This window comes from Alligator sinensis, unplaced genomic scaffold (genome assembly GCF_000455745.1).
Source record: "Alligator sinensis unplaced genomic scaffold, ASM45574v1 scaffold737_1, whole genome shotgun sequence".
Lineage (NCBI taxonomy): Eukaryota > Metazoa > Chordata > Crocodylia > Alligatoridae > Alligator > Alligator sinensis.
In genome coordinates, this window is record NW_005841930.1 from 1,221,505 (window position 1) to 1,237,165 (window position 15,661).

The following is a 15,661-nucleotide window of genomic DNA, read 5'->3' on the forward strand; positions in this document are numbered from 1 at the left end:
ACAGCCACCTAGCTGGGGTCATTTGACCCCAGCATCCTTTCCTGCTCATGGCAGGGGGGCAGACTAGATGATCTGTTTAGGTCCCTTCTGACCATATCAACAGGTCCATCATCTTAGCCACTGCCCTCGCTGCCCTCAGCAAAAATAAAAGTCAGCACCTATGTATGTTGCCATGAAACAGCAATTTTTTTATACACTTCAGCACAGTCTACAATTCAGCATTACCTGCCATAGCATACTAAACTTGCTTAGTAGGTCTGTACTCTGTCCAGACAGCTGCAGGTACATGTGTAAGGCTGGGCAAGTCCTGAAATTTTAGTCAGGCAAAAGCACCAGAAAAAGAAGAAGGGTCTAAGCCTCCTCGTTAGGGCTCTTGCCAAGGGAGCAGGAGACCCATGCTCTAGATCCCCTCACCAGGAGAGTATTTGAACTTGCGTTTCAGGGAAGTGCTCTCTAATCACCAGACTATGGATGAAGCATTACCCAAAGTCCTCTGCAGTTAGTCCATTGCACCATGTATTCACTGCGTGAAAAGCACTGGGAAAATCCCTATCTCACTGGGAAAAGGGGCCCCAGCTGTAACCTAGGGTCTACTCCCCTCTGAGGCAGCACAATCTTAATAGGCCACCCAACCCCTGCCTTATTCTCTTCCAGCTGATTCTACATCTGATCCAATGCCATTGAAAATAGCGGACAGGGCCCTAGAAGAACCTGATAATGACAGCAGTTGGAAAGCCTAGAATGACACAGCAGAGAGCCAGGTCACACAGAAGAAAGGGAATTCACACCACAAGGAGGCTCCTGGGAACAGGACCCCATGATACTGGGTCTGCAATACCCCCGGATTTGTAGGCAATTTGTTCCTCTGTTACATTGATAAATATCAAGCCAGATAGTGGGGTTGCAGGATACATGGATAAGATCAGCCCTCTACATCCAAAAAGCTTAGGTAAAAGTTGTTTGAAAAGGGTGAGAGAAGAAAAGATTTTTATATATATCACTATGGTTTTATTATCATTACTGTATTATTACAGCTAGGTAAAGGAGCTTCTGCTCCTATTAGCTTCCTGCTTTAAATAAGTGATGGAAGGTTTATCAAAGAAGTGATGATCTTTAATTGCAGTCACAGACTACGTTAACTCTAAATCATAGATGTCCCTAGATTTATCTAAATGGATCTAAAATCCATACAAGTAAAAAGAAATGTCTTTACATTTCTCCAGTCAATTTCCAAAAAGAATTAAAAAAAAAAAGATGGCATATAGAAAAGTCCAACATTTTAGTTCATGCAAGAAATGGTAAAAAACAACCTAGGCATAATTCTGTTTATCTCATCTTGGTAGATACCTATTTGTTTTCTACTTTAGATGATAACTAAGACACAAACTAAACAAATGCATGGGTCTCGGGTACGATGAAAAAGAGAAGCACCAGCTGCTCCAGCAGAGATGAATTATAAGATCAGATGTGATAAACATGCTTCTAGGCTTCTCTGCATGCAAATCCCCAAAATCAGCCTAGTGGCTGTGGCTCCCACAGCACAAAAACTATGAAATTTTCATTGACTCCTGCTCTGACTTTGAAATCTAGTGAAAATTGAAAGCTTATTCATGTTGCCCCAAGGTACAGTATTTATTCTTTAATTTCTACAAACATCACTATTTATCTTAGGGTTCTATTTTTAAATCTCCTTTCAACCTTATTTATAGAGTATAAATCAATCCCATGGAGTTTCTTAAAGCTTATTGAGTATACATGGTCAATAAATCAGCACACTCATTAGGTATCCAAACACACAGAATAATTGCTTATAGAGCATTCCTTTCATACACTCTAGTGTAAAATTGGTGCAGAGATCAATCATTTAATCCTTTAATTAAAACTGGACAGTTATGCAATCTATTTTCTAATATAGGAAAGGACCTCTTTCTATTAAAAGAAGAGAAATCAGTCGGTAGAGGCTAAACTGCACTTATGATAGAATACTGTATAGACATCAAAAATGTCACATCTCAAAGTCATTAGTCAGCCCTGTTGCATGCACTGATGATTCATCCACCCCTTACTAGAATAGGAGACCCACTCTCTATGCTGACTTGAGTATTTTGCTCTCTGTAAGGTCTTCTTGTGCTCTCTTCAGTTATACAATCAGAGAGAAGAAACCAGCCAGCTCCAGTGCTTTGTAATTTTCAGTTTGGGCTGTAAGCCCATATCACTTGCTTCATGTATGAAATTACGGCAGCTGAAGATGGCAGACTGCAGACAAGATGAAATGTATTTCAACAATTTAAAGCATAAGCAATCAGGCTTCATCGTAAAAGAAATGAGCAGGATATGGAGGAGTGTTTTATACCTCCCTCAGCCTCTCCCCAACAAGCTGGAGCTGAGCTAGTCAGAGGGAAGCTCTCCTTTTTAAATTCCCAGTGAAATTTGCAGGGTTGGGGAAGGAGGAGAGAAGCAGATAGTAAAATGAAAAATCCTACTGTGCTTCAAATTACTTTACAATTGACCATAAATTTGTAATGGTTGCAGACCATCATCTGCTCTAAAATGTTCTGAATAGCATATATAGCTGAATCAGCAAGTCTACAAGTTTTCTGAGACAGTGCAGCCATAGGCAACAAATAAGTGCTGAAAGGGGGAGGGGGACACAACTCTGTGCCACTGTCTCAGTGGGGGCACACAACTCCATGCCACTGCCAGGCATTGGGTCCAGGCAGGCTGCAGGTCTATGCCCTGCCATTGGTGCAGAAATTATGCCTCCACTACCACCCCCATTGCTGTTAGGCCCTGGCTCCAGTCAGGCTGCAGCCCTGTATCCCATGCCCTGGTGTCAGTACAGAAATCTGGGGGGCATGTGCCCTGCCCCCCTCCCTGTCACATCACCAGTGAGTGCAACCCAGGTTAATATGTGGAGTGGACTTAGGAAGGAGACTTGTGACTCTTACTCAACAGCCCAGACCGAAAGATAGCAGTATATACCTTTGAGAGTGGAGACCAGTTGGGTCTACTTGTAAAGGGCTGTGACAATGACTTCAACGTGCAATGGAAGGGTGAAAGGGTTAAATGGCAAGTGGCAAGGACAGCTGTCTGGAGCATAGGTATTTTTTGACAGAGGTGACAACGTTTTTGAGGTTGACATAGTTTTTGAGGTTGTTATTAATAATGGAGGGAAAACAGTATACCAGTGTTTGATCAGTGAATGTATATTAGGCTACACAAAACAGAATCTGAAGATAAAGAATTAGAAAAGGATTCTGTTGACTTGTTCCTAGAAATATTTTGGTGCTTTATTTTCTGCAAGGTGCTGCATATAAGATCCATGTACATTTGAGGTATCTGGTGATTATGGTAGAGTCCCTTTTGGGGAACTGCAAAGATAAAAGGGTCATGATGGTAAGAGAGGACAGATTTACTGGAATCCATTCAGGCCTCTTATGGAATTTTTAACAATAGAGGACGTTGTCGTTAGAATGATTTGTATGTCTAAGTGTTTGGGCTTACAGCTGAATGGAAGGGTTGGAATCGATTTGGCAGTTCTGCCCTTGAGGGTAATATGTTCCACATGATTGCTAAGGCAGGTTTGGAGAGGAGCCAGCAGATCTACATCCATCCATCAAGTACTAAGGGAAAACAGTGGGGAGCTGGCACAATTCTGCAGCTTATTAGGTACCTCTAACTTGAAGAATAACCTGGCAGCTTGCAACTGGTCTCTTTCCTTCTGCACAGATGGACTTTATCTGTCCAACATTGAGAAGGACAAAGGTAATATATACCTATGAGACCTACAAGGCCTCTGACACTTTGTTTGGTAAGGAGAAACCAGTCAGGGCTCAGGGACGCGGGGTCATCACAAGCACTGAACTTCGAGTGGGGCACTTTCTTTCCTTTACACCAGTGTTTCCTAAACTTTTGGTACCTGAGGCACACTTTTTTTTCTGGATTATAATTGGCAGAACAACAAAATGGCATGTGTATATATTTTTTTTTCAAAACATCTAACATATTACATGCCCCTGCAGGAGGAAATCATGCCAGTGCTGAGATGTAGTGTTAAAAAATAGCACAAAATGCGTCTTCCTTTAAGCAAAGGACTAGTCTCTATACCAGTGGTTCTCAACCCTTTTAACCTCAAGGAACCCCTCCATAACTTTTCTGAATTTTGTGGCAGCCCAGTTGGAATTCACTGAGATAGATGTAAATTAAAAAAAAAAGATGGAGAGAGGCCTTGCAACTAAAAAAGGTGAGAACCACTGATCTAGCTGGTGCCACTTAAGGGAGGCAAGGGCTGGACCTCATCCTGCTGTGCCCTGCTCTGTCTACCTCGCCCTGACCCCTGGTCTGCACCTCAGAGGGCAAGGGCAGCACCTGCTTCTAAGGTTGCTCCTGCAGGGTCTCATACACTGGTAACCACCCCCGTGACCTCTCCTGCTGCAAAAAATTGCTCCATAAGGGCATTCACCTGTCTGCCCACTTGCAGCAGAGCACACTGCTGGGAGCACGGTCTGGGGCTGCCTGGGGGAGGACAGCAGCAGTGGCCATCTTCAGAGGAGCAGCCTCAGGTGCCACTGTAGTAGGTGGGGTAGACACAGGATGCCAGATGTGGGAGAAGAGCATTGCTTTCTTCACAATATGGGATCTTGTGGCATACTTCCATTGCTCTTGTGGCACATTCATAGGCTGCAGCACATCCTTTGGGAATCACTGCCACACACAGGGGCAAAGCAAAGTAGCTTCTTTCTCAGATGTGTGGGGCATAAGTAGTCAGCACTGCTGAGACAGGGCTGATTGCAGCAATATTACTTGTTCATACACAGCAAGCTAGGGAAGGTCACAGATGGAGAAAGTGCAGTTTTTAAAATTTAATCAGCATGCTTGAATAAAACGTATTTAATTTATGAAATAGACATGACATAAGTTCATAAATAAGCCATGACATAAGCTCAAGGGTCAGTAGATTCAAATTAGATCTGCATCCAGATTTTGTTGCTGAGTCCTCTCTAGGGCTGCCAACTCCCATGATTTTACTGCAAAGCACACAATACTTGGTGTTTTTCTCTTAAAGCTTCAGCAATTTGGAGTCACGCTGTTATGTAAGAGACTCAGCTTTCCTTCAAAACACTAAAAGTAAATTTCTATCACTTGAGAGAGAAGCTCAAAATCTGAACCTTAAGAGGCTTAAAAAGCAAAAGTCAAATTATGTATTTTTAAATCTCATGAATTTGATGGTTTTTGAGACCAGAGTCTTGATTTTGGAAGTAGACAATGTTGCCCATCTCTGTAACAGAAGGAATAAATTTTCCAAAAGTTTGACCAGAAAGCTTGCATCTGGATCTGTACATCGTGGCTCAAGCCCATCTCTGTAGTTTAAAAACTAAATCCAAAGAGTATATACATGTACATAGTGTTTGCATCATTGCCACCATATGATTTACTTGTTTATATTCCATTCACCTAGACTAATAATCATGACCAAACTATTTCTCTTCATGAAAAGTTATCCATGTTGCATTGCATTAAAAATAGTCCCTTTTCAACAGAGAAATCATTTTCTGAATTCATGATGGTGGCTTGATTCAGCCTTCAACTTTCACAGATAACCTACTCCTTTTCCTATTGAAATCATGAGAGTTTTGCCATCAACTGCATTAAATGAAAAAGTAGGTACCATACATGCACCTAATTCAACTGTATTACATTTGTTCAAACAAGAAAAGTATATTTGTCTTTCCATTTGCAAATACTGATATTTACCCTTTCCCCCTGTCTCCTCCCCCATGGATAGGAGAGTGGAATTTAGTTTGACATATTGGAAACATTGTTTTATTTCACAAAAGTCTCTCTTTGCAAGGTTTTTTGCTTTTTGAGGCAGTTTGTTTAATCTTCGTTTATTTTCATTTCTGTAAAAACATATTTCTCTTTTGCTGGGCAACTTGCCTCAGTGCCATTACAGGGAGAAGATTCAATTTTCTATAATATTATAATAATAATATAATATTTTCACAGATCAGAAGCTCATTGCACTGGGCATGGTACAAAGACAAAACAAAAGGATGGTCTCCTGTCTCAAACACTTACTGCCTAATCCAACATATGCATGCTATTAGGCCTATACCCAGCAACATATTTAGGTGCCTAATTTCGATTAAGATGCCTAACCTCCCCAAGATTCAATAGAAGTTTAGATGACTAAATAGGCATTAGACACCAACATACCTTCTAGAACACTTAGTTCTTATGACTTCTGTCAGACAATGTCATATAGCAGAAACGGTGAAAGGAGGAAAAAGGTGCTGTTTCCTGGAAGGACTTCAATTTGCATGGTGCAAAGGAATCTGAGATACGTCTTAATAACACTTTTGTGAAATAAGATGCCCAGTGTAGTTGGCTAGATGACATAATGTAGGTGGAGAAAGGATGCTTTATGTAGCTCAGGTTGAGAATAATCTCAACACAGAATAATCTTTTCTACAGAAAATACATGAAGTGTGGCTATCTATAATAAAGACTATGTAGACCCATTCACCTTGATTTATAATAATTTGTAAGACTGTAGCAATTCAAGTAACTTGGTATTTTCTAACATAGGAAAATACATTCAGAATACTTTATCATCTGACAGGCTGTTGATGATATAATGGTACATGAATGATTACATACTGTGGAGTGTATCTTCATTTAGAAGCACTTACAAGCCAGCTAAGCTTTAAGAGACATCACTGACTTGACTTTGGTTTGTAATAATACCACTTGTATTAATATGGCTACCTGCAAAGGACTTGGGTTAAAATTTTAACTTAAAATAACAAATCTATGCAGCTGCTATGTCCTTAGTTTTATTGAAATTCACCTTAATTTCTCTGTTGCCTGCTAAAATGTGAGTAATATTATGTTCATTTGAACATGTGCACTTCTACCTGAAGAGACAGAGAGTGTGCATTGTCTCCTAGGGACTCTACCATACTCTTTCATGTTTTCCTTTTGTCATTTATTTCCTCCATGTTTATAAAATAAATAACAACAATAGGAATAGAAAAAGTCTCAATTAATTTTTAGATCTTCTTTCAGAAGAGGATTTGGGATTATAAAGGTTGTAGGCATAGTAAAATTTTCAGCTCAAAACCGTGGTGCAAAATACATGGTAACATGCATGCAAAAATGTATGTAGATACCCCTGTCTAGGAGTGCTCCTCTCCTGGTACTCTCTGAAAGGTAACTCGGTGAATCTGCCTTGTGGAGTTCCCTGCTTATTGTTTCTCACAATCATTTATCTGAAAAAATGTGCTCAGTTTAAAAAGGAAAATGTGTTTTTCTGTAATTGTAAATCCAGGTCTCTTAGGGTTCTCAGAAACACTTCTGAAATCCAGTGTCATCTTTCCCTTCCTCGGTTTCACATAGATATATTCTGTTGAAAATGCACAGAATGTATGTTGTTCTCTGGAATGCTAATGGAAGTATACAGCATAAAGACACATTTTCCTCTAAAGACAAATGTATGACCCCAACTACACCAGGGAATCAGATTTGTTGAATAAGATAATAACATTTCCATATAGTCACTTTCCTGAATAGACTCGCACTTGAAAGTGCCTCAGGCACTCAGCTAATAAGGTCTTTAGGGATGAGGTTCTGTTAACAATCTCCATTACAGTGGAAGAAAAACACCACAGATATGAGACGTACCACCAAGTGCCCTGCTTCCCTACTGCATTTAGCACCATAGTATTTGAGCAACTGGAAAACATCAATGAATTTATCTTAGCAATACCCAATGTGATGCATAGAGACCTGAGGATCAGATAGGTAAACTGAATTGCCCAGAGCAAAATCAGAAAGCCTGTGGCAAAGCCACAAACTGAATTTAAAGCTCCTAAGGCCTAGTTCAGTGCCTTAATCAAAAAGCCATCCTTTCTCTTTCAACTTTGATCATTTGCATGATGCAATATTCCCTATAGAAGACTTGGGAAATGATAGTAAATAATCGTGCATGAATATTGCATGATTATTCCACCTCTTTAAACTGTACTAGCCTTCCAGATTCTTTCATGCCACATCTCCTCTCGCACCATGTCTGATTTCTTTTTTCTGTCTAACCTTCTCTCCTCCCCATCCAGCTTTGGGCTCCTTCCATTCCTAACCCCATTTGATGTTTAATCTAATCTATAGTTCCAAGCTTTCTCCTACTTTGTTCCAAATATGCCTCTGATATCAATCAATTGCATGTCATTTTTTTTAATCTAAGTGTAGCACAGCTGTTAGCATCTATATATAAAAAAAAATCCTCAGATAAAGAACAGTTGTAAATTGTCCTTTGCATGTTTTATCTGTTGTAAGGAACCATCGTGGATTTATAGCTTTGTGTAAATAAACAATTATCATAATTTTTGTACACTGGTATAGTTATGCATCATACCTGTAAAGATAGCTGCACTGATATTATGACTAAATTTGAGATTATTCTCAACCTGGGCTACATAAACCATCCTTTCTCCATCTACATTATGCCATCTAGCCAACTACACTTGGCATCTTATTTCACAAAAGTTGTATTAAGATGCATCCCAGATTCCTTTGCACCATACAAAGTGAAGTCCTTCCAGGGAACAGCACTTTTTTCCCCTTCCATTGTTTCTGCTTATGGGCAGTGGAGAGAGGATGTGGGGTATAAATGGGGTATAGGAAGGGAACAGGAAATTATGGAATTGCTGGTGGTGGACTTCCACTGCAAAAAAGTGTGCTAAGAGACTAATAGGAGTTGGGTCACCCTTATAATTAGAAGTTCAGCAAAGCTTTCAGGTTCAAGCTTAGGGGTTTAACAGTGCAGTGTTTTTCAGTACAGATGATCACTGCGTATGGCCTTGAAGATGAATGTACAGCTATGCCTAACTGTCAGTTTTGACATAACCTGGATGAAGCTAAAATGCATGTAGTGACCAGCTCAGGTCATCCCACAGGATTCACCCAGAATCTAAAATGGTCTAGGCTCTTCTAATCAGAACCTACCTCAATCTAAAGAGAAGGATATAATATAAAATTCAAAGAAAATAAGACTGGCTACATGGTCAGTCAGCCAAGCTGTATATTTATAGCTTTTGTACAAGGGGGTGCAGGCAGTGCAGGATATAAACTGACTGATGACCTCTAGCTATGAATAAGTGAAAGTTCTCAATTTATACCAGCATGTAAAGGTGATCTTAGTGTATCTAATTCAAAGCAGAATTTATGAAGTCAGATTCAGGGTTTATGATTCAGAGGAATCACTACTGTTTTTTCATTACATTTTCCTCTTTTTATTCTTTTTCCATGCTCCCCTGGTCACAGAGTACAGTACAGTGCAGTGCAGCTTTAGTTCAAGGGGAATTTTCAAATGTACAGTTTTTGGGTGGTTCACGATAAACTCATTCCCCTGTAATTTGGTCCTCCTGGAAATGTAGTGTCGATTGCTCTAAGTCAACCGTATTGTTGGCAGACACTGTACAAGCTTTCTCTTGCAGGTCTGCTAATGCACCTGAAACCTGAACTTCAGCTTCCCTGTTATTCCAGAGTGCCAATTGCTAACCATGCTGTGATTTTTCTGATGTGATTAAATTTCTACTAGAGAAGATGCTAAGGCACCAAGGTCATTTTCTTTTGTATCACCTATACCAGCTTCAAATGTATAATTCTAGACAATGATGTCTGACAAACTAACCCAAGGCAAAATAATTCCCACCATCTGTCAAAAATCTGTGCTAAGTGATGTACAGGGAGAATTTTAACTGGGATTATCACAATCATTATTACACAAGGTGTAAGGCAGAAGAAAATCATAGCAACCCAGTCTCTTTAAAGATAACTCACTGGTAGAGAGGGGATTTTTTTGTTTTGTTTTTGGTTGAGTTTGATTTTTTCATTCCCAAAGAAACATTTTCTGGACACCCTGCTGAAGTAGAAATGACTGAGATAGATTCCTGAATTCTGTTTTTGGCTCTATAATAGTCACTGCTGAGTGGTAATAGACAATTCACTTAACTCATCTGTGCCTCAATTTGCTATCTGTAAAATGAGCAATTTATCAATGCTTACTTAATCTCACTGCTTTAAATGACTTAATTAATAATAGCTTTCAAAGTGGCTTGAGATTTTTATGGGAAGTGGTAGTCAGGTGCATAGCTTTATAATCATCACCATAAAATACCATGGTGTCAATCCTCATCCAGCATAAATTGTCCTGGCTGTGCTGATTTCAACATTGCTATGACAACTCATACCAGCTGGGGATCTGCCCCTTTCTATGTGAGTTGATAAATTGCTCATTTTATAGATTGTTTTTAGCAAATGTTGACCAAAGGAGATTAAAACCCTTCTCAAGCAGGTGGGCTATTGCCTGATTATTTTGTATGTCAGAGAAAAATAGGAAAACTAATATTGAAGTTCCTGCACTATATTTTTCAGAAGACAGTATATGGCATTCCCCTGAGTTGCCTCCTTTGTGCTAGCTTCTTTAAGGCCAGGAGAAACACGTAGTAATAAATCCAAGTATGTAAAATTTATGTAACAAAAAAAGCAAAGACACCAGCCTATTAGTCATTGTTAATCTACAATTTTCCTTGATGTTCACTTTAGTTGTTGAGTTCATGGAATAACCCCCTTTCTCCCTGAATAAGCATGCATCTGTACTGAAATCTGTGATGCTTATATACACCAGTGGGCAATTTTCACTTTGGCTTGGTGCCAGGCGGTTAATCATTCCTTCCAGTGCATCCAGCTCTAAAACAGACCTGACCACTAAATCTGAATTCTAATGACATTTCTTGGTAATATACAGGGCACACTTCGTGTTCAGAGAGACTTTCCATGCTCATACCCTCACTGATAGCTTCATCCTGTGTGCCACTTCATCCACCATCTCTGGCAGTCCAATTGTTCAGAACATCTTAATTTGTCATGCATTGCCAGTTACAAACAGGTTCATTTTAATCTGTTAGTACTTTGAAGGGTTCAGATCTGGCACCAGTCCTTGTTCTGCTTGGCAAAGAACTTGCCTAAATCATTTCTGCTCGGCCTGAATTAAGCAGCACCTTCCTTTAACATTTGTCACTCTTTTTGCTTTTGAAGGATTGCCAGAGAAACACAACTGGAGAGCACTGTGAAAGATGCCTGGATGGTTACATTGCTGATGTCCTCAGAGGAGTGCCCACATCCTGCCAGCCTTGCCCTTGCCCCTTGCCATCATTTGCCAAGTATGTAAAACAGTCTTTTCTTTTCTTTTTTTTGTGCCCTTTCTGTTCTGAGTTCAGAGCCAGAAGCAACAATCCTCATTGGATATGGGAGGAGTAACAGATTGCTGCACTTCCAAATACAAAAAGCACATTTTCCCACATTTTCATTTGTTTAAATTTATAACTGGGTGAAAAGGAAAAAGGAAAATAACATTTGATTTAAAGCCATATTTTTTCAGTCACTCCCATTGATTCCTACAAGCAAAGAGGAGGAAAATATCTGAACAGCTTTGAGCTCTTTTTGTAAGTAGGAAAGCTTGCTTAATGGTACAGTGTCTTTTAATAGCCTTCCAAATGCCAATACCATCCCTTTCGTGTGGACAGGCACTGGTATAAGATACCAATGACACATGAAGAAATTGATCAAAGAATGCCCATAGCATGACAGACACCCAAATAAGTGGTAGCTTGGCACAATTCATGAAATCCCAGTGTCTGCTATTTTATGCATCCAACTTCAGTAGAGACATGCAAAATGCTGGAGGATGCATTAGAGTGTAATTTCAACTGACTCAGCCTGGTTTCAATATGAGACTCTGAAGCTTGTCAGGCAACAAAGGTCTAGGCCGAAAGAAGCACACACAGCAGTCATTATTTCTGTGCTTTCAAAACTATCAAATAAACCACCATGTGGGACTTCGTATTAGTAACCTGTCATGGCACAGCAAAGACAACTGAAGAAATTGTCATTCTCTTGTTTGAAACCTATATCCCATTCGAAGAGATATCTATGTAAATACCATTACATTGAGAGGGAGGAGAGGTTGCTGTCACTGAAGTTGTAAGACACTCTTTTTAGTGAGCCAGCTATTTCCTCCTTATATTTCCCATTCCATTTTCCATCAGCCTTTCCTCGACTGAATTTCTTCCCCTTTGTTTCATGATGTTTGTTATGGCTACCAGAGGATTACTCTAGCACAACCTTGAATTGTGAAGACTTGCTTTCTGTTCAGCTGCTCAGAGGCACGGGATCATTAAAACAATTGGACCAAACCTCAGGGTCCTAAGTCCTACAAAGTATTTCCCAACAGCTACATGCGCATGGATACTGCAGGGTGGGAAATAGATGTTATAAAACATTAAAACATGACAGCCTTGACTAGATCAGAGAGCTCTCATGAGGGGAGGGGCTGCAGGAGCAGAATGAAGAGGGGGGGGGAGAAACACAGAAAGATGCCCAGTTTTCTTCACAAAGATCTTTTACTATGTTTAAAAAGACCAACCAAATGAATGAGTTCACAAGTGCAGTGCATTATTTCCTCATGCTTCAGGAGCTGGGTCAATACATGACTACAGTAGAAACAGAACAGTTGCACAGCATTTTGTTTAGCAAATGCAATTTAATTTTTTTCAGGTGGCTGATTACCATACAACAGCCATTTCAGTTTGTAGTCACAGTTCCCTTATACATGATATCCAGACATTTGAGAGCCACAACATAGATGCTTCTTTATTCTTTTGCAATTTTTTTTATGATACCATACATTTTGACCTATATTGAAGTGGTCAAATAAAATATAGGTTTCCTGGAAGTACAGGCCTGACAGTCAGATGAGGTAAATACAAGTAACCCCATTGACTTCAGTTAATCTAGACTGATTTCGTTTTGTGGAGCATCTGATCCATTCTCTCCCAATGTTCCTCATTATAAGAGATTTCCTTATTTAAACTTACATTTACCTCTGTTCTGCAGAAATTTGGACTTCATTCTCATTGTAACAAAATGTGTGTCAGAAATAGAAAAATGTAAAATTGGGATTATAAAATATTTATGATAAAGCCCTTCACATTTTAGCTTTTTGCATAATTGTATTGTGTCTTTTATTTGGGTATTTTGGGTGAAATCCTGCCTTTCCTAAAATCAGTAACAGAATTCTAATTCAGCTTTGGGCTCTATCCACTTCAGGTCAGTTCCCTCTTTTCCTGTAAATATCTTTCCATATTGATGCTGTCTGAGCACTAAAAATTATTCACCTGAGCTCTACAGCAATATTAATGGCTATAAGACCTACTTCTCTGAATGAATTCAGTTGAAGATGTGGCATTGACTTCAGTAGGACAAGGATAGTATGATTCACTATAATCATTCATGCTGTGCTTTTGCTTGCAAACATATTTCCATACCATAAAAGTTAGGGGAATTATCAGTGACATATTCAATTAAATCACAACTTTTTCAGTGTCAATATGAATTTTAAATGTAAGTTAAACCCAATTTATAGTCCTAGAACCTAATATCACTTAAGGTAGTTGATTACAATGTTAAAAGAGTAATTAAAGGTAAAGAGTTTCTGGAATATGCTTTGGACAGAGAGTAGATTCAGGCTAGATATCAGGAAGCACTACTTCATAGTCAGGACAGCTAGGATCTGGAGCCGACTTCCAGGGGAGGTGGTGCTCTCTTCTACCCTGGGGGTCTTCAAAAGGAGGCTAGATGGATACTTAGCCAGGGTCGTTTGACCCCAGCATTCTTTCCTGCCCATGGCAGGGGGTCGGACTTGATGATCGGCTTAGGTCCCTTCCAACCCTACAACTACGAAACTATGAAACTTTACTTTCAAAACTGTTTATGTATACCCCATAGATGATTATTAGTGATTCTGTATTTCTACTCAAGCAATGGTAATATTATTAGAAATTAGACCCCTGAGACAGTCTTACCGAAACATGTCTGGTTTAATGCTATCAACATGCGCAGAAATGTGCATCTGTCATTGGTCCTGTTACTGTTTTTGTATCAGTGCTAAATTGTCCCTTTCTTTCCCTTTAAACTGGAACATTACTTCATCTAAATGGCTGCTATCCCTTCTGCCTCAAATGCAGCTTTATTTTTCAGTGAACCATCTGCTCTTTTAAAGGGTCACATCTGAGTTATCTCAAGAAGTGAAAATAAGAATGCCAAGCTAGAAGACACTACCTAAAATTGTTGTGTTGTGAAGTGATGTGAACCTTATTGCTTGTGTCCTAGCAATAGCTTTCCTCTTTCCCTATTTTATATCACTAGCACAAAGAAACCCAGACCTCAAAGTAGTGTTCTTGTAGCAAACTGCATGGAACTTAGGTAGCAGAGCATGGTTTACAGGCGGGAGGCATTTGAAGGATGTACCAGGAAATTATCTTGTGACACCTGCTTGGAATGCTAGCTGTATCTGGCAAATTTATCTCTGAAAATGTATCTTAATAAAGATCCCTTTTAATTGTACAGGCATGGAATCTTCTGACTTTACCCAGAAAATAGTACATAAAACAAGCATCATAGTTCATTTTGAAACATATCTATTGGTGTTCAACTTTAAACACCCCTCATGGATAGAAAAGGTCTTTATAACATCTCTACAGCATACAGCACAGTAGGGGCCTGAAATCAGTTGGAGCCTGCAAGCAGTACTGGATTACAAAAAATAAATAATAATAATTGTATCTGTAGTGTGATCTTCAGGGCCAAACAACTGATTCAAAAGAATACGTCCTTTTTTCTTTCCTTTTTAATTATTTCTTCCTATTTCTTGCCCCATCTATCGGTAAACAGTAGTTTTTACCTCTCCCATAAAGCTAAAATATGGAATATATTAGAAGCCTTCAAAAGAAAATATTTGGAAGATACTTCCTGCTCGTCCATTTTACAACAGAAATGCTATCCCTAAAAATAACAAAACCAATGGATTTTTAACACTCAAATGGACTGGCCAACAATGCATCCAAATCACTAAGCTGCCAGACAGTTGTTCTTAGGATCTTTTTTTTTTTTTTGTCTGTCCCAAGTGTTTTCATGTTTATTATCCTGGGAAGTTTTATCACAGTCCCCTGAAGTGTAATATCATCAGGTGGGGGGCGGAGGGGAAGGAAGGGAAAGGAGACGTCCAATTTCTAACAGATGTTACTGAATTTTAAATCAGAGGGAATTTTATGAGCTATGTGAGTTTTTCCTTGCTTGATTGTTTTTTGTTTTTTAAAACAAATGTCTAAAATATAAGGACTAGGATGGCTTTGGTCTTTCTTCATAACTTCAATCTGCCATGTGATTTCTTCATCTATATTGAGGAACTCTCTTGTATAAAGGAAGAGGACAACTGCCAAAGGGTGGTAATTTGCTTGTGTCGCAGAGCACCTCGGTGCTCTGCTCCTAGAGGGGAGAAACTGCCAGGGAGAGAGACAGAGCCCTGGCAGGTCATAACGAGCCCAGCTGAGTGGTGCCAGGGTAACGAGCCCAGCTGCAGGTTGCCGGGGCAGCTAAGGGGAGCCAGCTGCCTGTAGGAGGCAGGGCCTGGCCCTTATAAAGCCCAGGGCTGAGACCAGGCTGGCAGTTTCCTGCCAGCAACCGGAGAGGCAGGAGCTTTCTTGGCTGAGATATAGCAAGAGGTCTGACTTGCAAGTACAGCTCACTATAGCCCTGAGAGGAT

The 15,661-nt window shown here is 39.7% G+C and overlaps 1 protein-coding gene across 3 annotated transcripts in view; it reads left to right on the forward strand.

Moving 5' to 3' along the window:
* The window catches only part of LAMA4 (laminin subunit alpha 4), a 181,049-nt gene that overhangs the window by 49,375 nt on the left and 116,013 nt on the right, over positions 1 to 15,661 (forward strand). The window contains exons 3-5 of one of the 3 annotated variants that reach the window (XM_025198839.1): positions 5,541 to 5,660; positions 9,495 to 9,619; positions 11,098 to 11,222. Coding sequence is in view for 2 of the 3 variants with exons in the window: in XM_025198838.1 (XP_025054623.1) it covers positions 5,625 to 5,660; positions 11,098 to 11,222 (161 nt within the window). In the remaining variant the exon portion in view is untranslated. The remainder of the gene's footprint in view (positions 1 to 5,540; positions 5,661 to 9,494; positions 9,620 to 11,097; positions 11,223 to 15,661) is intronic. The other 2 variants (XM_025198838.1, XM_006019468.3) reach the window with 2 other exon arrangements.